General features: G+C 36.7%; 1 protein-coding gene across 1 annotated transcript in view; it reads left to right on the top strand.

Moving 5' to 3' along the window:
- The first annotated feature begins 25 nt into the window (after positions 1 to 25).
- Positions 26 to 7,155, top strand: part of LOC127651387 (rho GTPase-activating protein 10-like) — a 136,790-nt gene continuing 129,660 nt past the window's right edge. The window contains exon 1 of the mRNA XM_052137178.1: positions 26 to 536. Coding sequence (XP_051993138.1) covers positions 383 to 536 — 154 coding nt within the window. The 5' untranslated portion in view covers positions 26 to 382. The remainder of the gene's footprint in view (positions 537 to 7,155) is intronic.

Raw genomic sequence — 7,155 nt, 5'->3', positions numbered from 1 at the left:
TTCGCGGACCAAAAAAAAAAAAAGGAACAACCTTACTGAATGGTGCTACCTTGATTTAAATTGATATCGCTGTCGCGTAGAACTGTTTTATCTTATCTGTGAAGAGTGTAAACTTGGGGCATACTTAGAACGCAGGACCAAGTTTACTCGTGCGAGGGGTTTGACTTGGAAAGAGTTTTATTCCCAGAAGTCCCGTCGCGTTTTGTCTTCCCGAAATTTAAAGACTTGTTAGTTGATCTTTTTATTTGATTATTTCATCTTTCATCTTTTTTTCTTCATTTTTAAGTGTTGCTGCTTTACTTGACCAGTTATTCATTCACTTGTCAATTTCTACCGGGAATTAGACGCTAGCTAGTCTGTAAACTAGCAGAGTAGAGTGAAAATGGGGTTACACCCGCTGGAGTTCAGTGAATGTTACCTGGACAGTCCAGCTTTCAGAGAGAAAATCAAAGCGCATGAAGCCGAGTTGGACAAAACCAGCAGATTTATCAAAGAACTGTATAAAGATGGAAAGAATCTCATCAATGCCATAAAACGTAAGTGTCAATCCATTTCATGTCTGGAGACTTTCTCAACACGTTCCATGCAACGTGTCTCATGTAATGGGTAAATATTTGATGTGTAAATAACTGTGAATGAAATGCAAAACGTGTCATCCAGTCCGTATTGAAATGTGATGTATTAAATCATCAACCCAAATCAATACAACTCTCTTTTTGGTCAAAGTTACAGCGTGCATAGTCAGGGCAGGGGACAGTAACATGGATCATTTTGTGTAATGCACGTAGAGAAAATGAGATTTCGTGGCATAACAGTTGCTGACATGATCTGATCTTGGCTTATGATTTACTGAACTTATTAATGTGCAAATCACCTGGTTTTAAAAGTCAGATTTTTGGTCTGTTTACATTGGGGTTTGCATCACTCAAATACATTTCAATTTATTTGAATGAATAAATGAAAGACCTCATGAAAATGTGAATCTTCTCAGTTTGGTCTGCAACAAACGCTTAGTAATCAGTCAGAAGTCAGCAGTTATGCATCTTCGTTTGTGGCTTATCGCCTTAGACAAGTGACCCTCCTTTGCACATCCACGTGTATGCTTATTGTAAATGTGTCATATGGCTTCCCGTTTAGGTAATGCAGTTATTTTTTCTGCCCACCTCCTTGAAGTTTAAGAAAAGGCAGAACAAGTTTGCCAAAAATAAAACTTGCATATTACTAAAGCACACATTGAATGCTCAGACCTTTTTTGGTGTTAAGGTTTGAAGCTGTTGATTTCTTTGGGTGAGGTTTTTTTATTTTTAATTAAAATAACTGTTTCTTTTAGTTATGATTTTGTCATTGGTTCCTCTTTCTTTTTTCTGTTGTGTTCAGTTGTCAACACTCCCAGAATAGAAAATGCTAAAAGTGGCTAATTTAAAATGTTAGGCTTGGGGTATGATAGCCTACATAACTTCTGTCTGCATAAAAAAATTACTTGGAAAAAAAATCATGCACGAAAAATATTGATAAATATTGTTGACCAACTGACATCTGGGGAGATAGAGCTTATAGGTTAATTAGACAATTCATCGAGTTACCCCCTCAAAAAGATAAGAAAAGGAAGCAAATAGCCTTTTCCTTCAGGTTTTTTTTGTTTTTGTCATTTATACATGTATATATATATACACACACACACACGTCAAGTCATTTTTATTTGTATAGCGCCTTTCACAACACACATTGTTTCAAAGCAGCTTTACAGAAGATCATGCATTAACAGAAGATAAAAATGTAATATCTATAATGTCTTAGAGTCATCATTGTGTAGTTTGATAAAATACGATTGTGAATTGTGTTTAAAAATAAGTAATTAAGTAATAATTTTATTTATAACCCCAGTGAGCAAGCTGAAGGTGACTGTGGCCAGGAACACAAAACTACATAAGATGTTGGTTAATGGAGAAAATAACCTTGGGAGAAACCAGACTCACTGCGGGAGCCAGTTTCCCTCTGGCTAACATCATGAATATAATGCCAATATTACTTATGTATAGTGCAATTCATAGTTTAAAATTATTAAACTTAAGTAAGTGTTAAGGGTCAGTGTTTAAACAAATTTTTTATGAACTGTAAGATTAATGACTAATGTCATTGAAGTCCATCCTAGAATAACTGCAGGAGTTCAACATGGATTCAAATGTCCTTGTTGGTTGGCTGATGAAGGGTTTTGTTGGCAATGAATTGATAATCTATGTATTCCATTTCAAGACTGTAGTCCATCAATAGACCGATGCAGGCAGAGATCAGTGAGGTGCATCGCAGTTCAAACTGGATGGTATTTGTGGTGGGGTCTGTCCCAAGTCCAAGGTTCAGGCAGTGGCATATGAAGTATCCCATGTCTTATGGTTGCAGTTGGCATCAGTTCATACTCTGAAGTCCATCGTAATAGACTGAAGTGATATTTGGCTGGCACCGGCTGCTATTAGTCATCATTAGGGCTGGGTATCGAGTTCGATACATTTTAGGCATCGACCGAAACCTCTAAACAATCAAGTATCGAAAAATGTCTTGCCGTTTGGTACCAAATTTTGATACCTAAGGGGTTAATCTCGTCAGCGATAAGCATGCTAGATGTGCCCAAATTTAAAAGTGCCAGTGATCGGCTGTGTTTATGCATCAAGGAAAAACACTAGTTAACGCTGGTTATGCCCAGAGACTCGGCTCACACGTTAGGCTGTAGTGTGTATGCGTCCTAACACCCATAGATGTAAAATTTGTGGACAAGATCAAAGGTGTGGCTACATTTCACCAGGCTCAATGCCAACAGTGTGTGATGCAATATTTGAGACAAATCTGATGAAGCACTTGACAGTGCACGGAATAAACTTAAGAGCAGAAAGTTGCTCCATCTTCGACTTCCACTCAGTCATCCACTCAGCATCCTACCACAGAAATTTCTTCAAAACTACTGATGAATGCAGCAGTGCTATGACTGGGTAACTGACAGGTAAGGTTAACGTTTAGCAAACAAACCAACAAACAAAATCGGCTAACTTGTAGTGGTACATTAGGGTTGGGCGATGTCCCCTAAATTGGCAGTTGACGATGTTGACAGTAAAACATCGCGATGGACGATGATATCGTCGGTGGGGGGTATATAATTTCATATAATTTTCAAAAATTATATGAAAAATTATAATTTCGTTATTTTACTGACCCAACTAATGACCTCGTCGGCGCTTTATCAGTAGGTTGCACGACATGTGAAGCATTTTTGTTTTTTTTAGCTTTCACTTAAGAAGAGTTGTGCACTATTTATTTTAATATATCTCTTTACATAAATACTATTATCCACTTAAAAACTATAATTTCGTTATTTTACTCACTGATGAGCAAAAGGTCGAGGCAGAAATGACCATGTACCTGCAGGAAATGTCCATTGATGGGGAAGAGGACCCGCTGACTTGGTGGACAAGCGAGCGACAAAGGGTTTCCGTTCATGGCAAGATTAGCACGGAAATATCTGTGCATATGTGCTACCAGTACTCCATCAGAGCGGGTCTTCAGCACAGTGGGTAGTGTAGTTACTCCAATCCGCAGCTTATTAAAACCAGATAAAGTGAATATATTGGTATTTCTGGCCAGAAACATCGAAATTTAAACATGGTCTGTGGTGAAAGATATTACACTTCTTTACGCATTTTTCGCCATCCGTTGCGGAGCTTCGATTTTGCATATTATTTTTTAAACGTTCATTTGTGTAGTTCATATGACCACTTTACAATATTTCAATAACATAATTTATTTTGTAGCCTGTGCTGAAGTTAATTGTGCTGCTAATTATAAGTGAAATGTTAATGGCGAGTTTCGGTCTGAGTGTTGTTCCGTTTTCTTGTTCTTTATTTGTTGTTCTAATATGTTTTAATAAATGTGTGTTATTCATATTCACCTCGTTTCTTTCATTTGATTTGACATTATGGATTTATGGCCAAGGAAATTTTTCTTTAAAAGTATTAACCAGACAAAAGTTATTTGACGTTCGCTGGTCTGGGTTTATCTTAAACTGCCGCTTCAGTGTATACAAGAGCTATGTGACAATGAGCAAGATTTTCTGAGACACTACAACTACTAATAATTAATTAATAAAGGCTATTTTCTTGTAGCCTACAACATAAAATATTTTAATGTAAATGTACAGTGTAAGACATGTAAAAAAGACAAGAAGCTAACAATGTCAAGATCAATATTTGTGCAGCCTGCCTGACACGGTATTTTCACAGACTAACACGTCACGTCTCTGGCATATACCACAGTATTTAAAATAGCATATATGCATTAGTTATATTCTCAATTTAATTTACAGAGCAATCCCTGCAAAGTTTTTAGGTTAACTATAGAAGAGACTAGGATTAGTGAGTCACACTAGCAAGACTCGCAAAAGGGGGCGTGGCATCACGATGGTGGCTCGACATCGTGATGTTGGTCAGCCATCACGATGGACGATGATATCGTCCATCGGCACAACCCTATGGTACATGCTTGTTTACTTGTTAAATTAACGTTTCTGTGCGTGGTGACATAGTCCTATAAACTGGGACCTAATTAACGCTAGATATTTTTTGGATGTATGGCTATAGATTGCTAGCTAAATCGATGCTAAAAATGCTTTAAGGTTGACCGTAACTGATCAAGTTTAACTCACATTAAACTAGTTATCTTGTTAAACCGTACTTCTCTTTAGGGTTGGCTGAATTAACCGTTTAGCTTTCTTATTTTTTTTTCCTCTTCACATTAATGTTTAAGCCTCTGCCCCTGCTGACCCTGGCATGAGGAGACCAGAAGGTCTGTAAAGTCTGTAAAAAACAAAAGTAAACAAACTGAAAAAATAAAATCAAAGTTTTATTTTAGGTAATGTGCAATGTTTGCAATCTTGTTAAAATGGATTTCATAAAATTGGTATAGAAAAAAGTATCGTTTAGGAACCAGTGTCGAAGTTAAGGTATCGATATCCCAGCCCTAGTCATCATCACACAGCCACACGTAGCAGTGGAGTCCAACACGAAGCAGGAATGGAGCTGGATCTGGTGATCTCAGGATAGGAGTCCGGAGGTTGAGACAGGGAAACAAATAAAATAAATATTAGTATAGATGTCATTCAATTTATTGCAGCGTTATAGATCATGATCACTGTTTCTGATTCTGGCAGACCTAACTAAAGCAGCCTAATTGTGAGTTGATTGATAATTTAGGTGTATGCCTGGCTAAATAGATGAGTCCTTAGTCTAGACTTAAACTGAGTGAGTGTGTCTGCTCGAACAGTGTTAGGGAGACTATTCCATAGTTTAGGAGTCAAATATAAAAATGATCTTCCTCCTCTTGTGGATTTTGATATTTTAGGAATAATTAACAGGCCAGAATCGTAATGAACATGTTGGAATATAGTGTGCTAGAAGGTCACTTATGTACTGCAGAGCTAGAACATTCAAAGCGTTGTATGTAGTTGACAGAGGTAGCCAATGTAATAAAATGGGGCTAATATGATCATATTTCTTGGTTCTCGTCAGCACTCTGGCTGCTGCATTTTGAACCAGTTGAAGTTTATTTATTGATCTTGCTGGACATCCTCCCAGTAATGCATTACAATAATCTACTCTTGAGGTCATGAACGCATTAATTAGTTTTTCGGCATCAGCAACAGAGAACACAGAGTCTTAATTTAGCAATATTTCTTAGGTGGAGGAATGCTGTTCTACAAACATTGGTAATTTGATTTTCAAAGAACAGATTGGTATCAAATATAACACCCAAGTTCTTTGCTGTTGAAGATGATGTAACCGTACATCCATCAAAAGTCAAATTATATTTTAGCGGCTTATTTTTAGTGGTTTTCGGTCCAATAATTAGTACCTCTGTTTTGTCGGAATTGAGTGGAAGGAAATTTCTGGCCATCCAATCTTTAATTTCATTGATACACTGCTAATTTGGAGAATTGTGAAATCTAATCAAGTTTTGAAGAAATATAAAGTTGGGTATCGTTGACATAATGGTGGAAACTTATTCCATGATTCCTGATAATATCTCCCAGGGGAAGCATATACAAGGTGAAAAGCGGAGGCCCTAAAACTGATCCCTGTGGCACTCCATATTTTACTTTTCTTTTTTTTGACTATTCCTCATTTATATAGACAGTTGGAGAAGAAGGGGGGCCTTCCCGACTTGACATTTTTTTTGACCTTCCGATTCCAATGTCTGAATATTCTTAAAAATTAAAAGTTCATTCATTGCTCTTTGGAAGGGTGTACTTGCATTATTATGCTATTATATTATCATTATATTAGTGGCATAAAATGGTCTTAAAATGACAGTAATATTGTTTATCGCAATTATTTCTGGTGCAATATATCGTCCAACAAAATTAGTTATTATGACAGGCCTAGCAGTATGATGGCTGCATGGTCCCATGGTATTTAAACTTGCGTACTGTTGTTGCGTACTACTTGGTACCTTCAATCATTTGGAAATTGCTCCCACGGATGAACCAGACTTATGGAGGTCCACAATTTCTTTTGATTTTCCCATGATGTCAAGCAAATAGGCACTGAGTTTGAAGGTAGGCCTTAAAATACATCCACAGGTACATCACCAATTCAGTACACCTCCAATCAGAAGCTAAGTGTCTAAAGGCTTGACATCATTTTCTGGAATTTTCCAAGCTGCTTAAAGGCACAGTTAACTTTGTAAACTTCTGACCAACTGGAATTGTGATATAGTAAATTAAAAGTGAAACAGTTTGCAAACAATTGTTGGAAAAATTACTCATGTCACGCACAAAGTTAATGCACTAAACGACTTGACGAAACTATAGTTTGCTAATATGAATTCAATGTAGTGTTTAAAAAAATTATTTTAATGACTACGACCTAAGTGTATGTAAACGTCTGACTTCAACTGTGTGTGTGTGTGTGTGTGTGTGTGTGTGTGTGTGTGTATATATATATATATATATATATATATATATATATATATATATATATATATATATACACTCACCTAAAGGATTATTAGGAACACCTGTTCAATTTCTCATTAATGCAATTATCTAATCAACCAATCACATGGCAGTTGCTTCAATGCATTTAGGGGTGTGGTCCTGGTCAAGACAATCTCCTG

This window comes from Xyrauchen texanus, chromosome 11 (genome assembly GCF_025860055.1).
Source record: "Xyrauchen texanus isolate HMW12.3.18 chromosome 11, RBS_HiC_50CHRs, whole genome shotgun sequence".
In the NCBI taxonomy this organism is placed as follows: domain Eukaryota; kingdom Metazoa; phylum Chordata; class Actinopteri; order Cypriniformes; family Catostomidae; genus Xyrauchen; species Xyrauchen texanus.
Note: the sequence above shows the minus strand (reverse complement) of the source record. Positions and strands in the feature narration are given on the sequence as shown.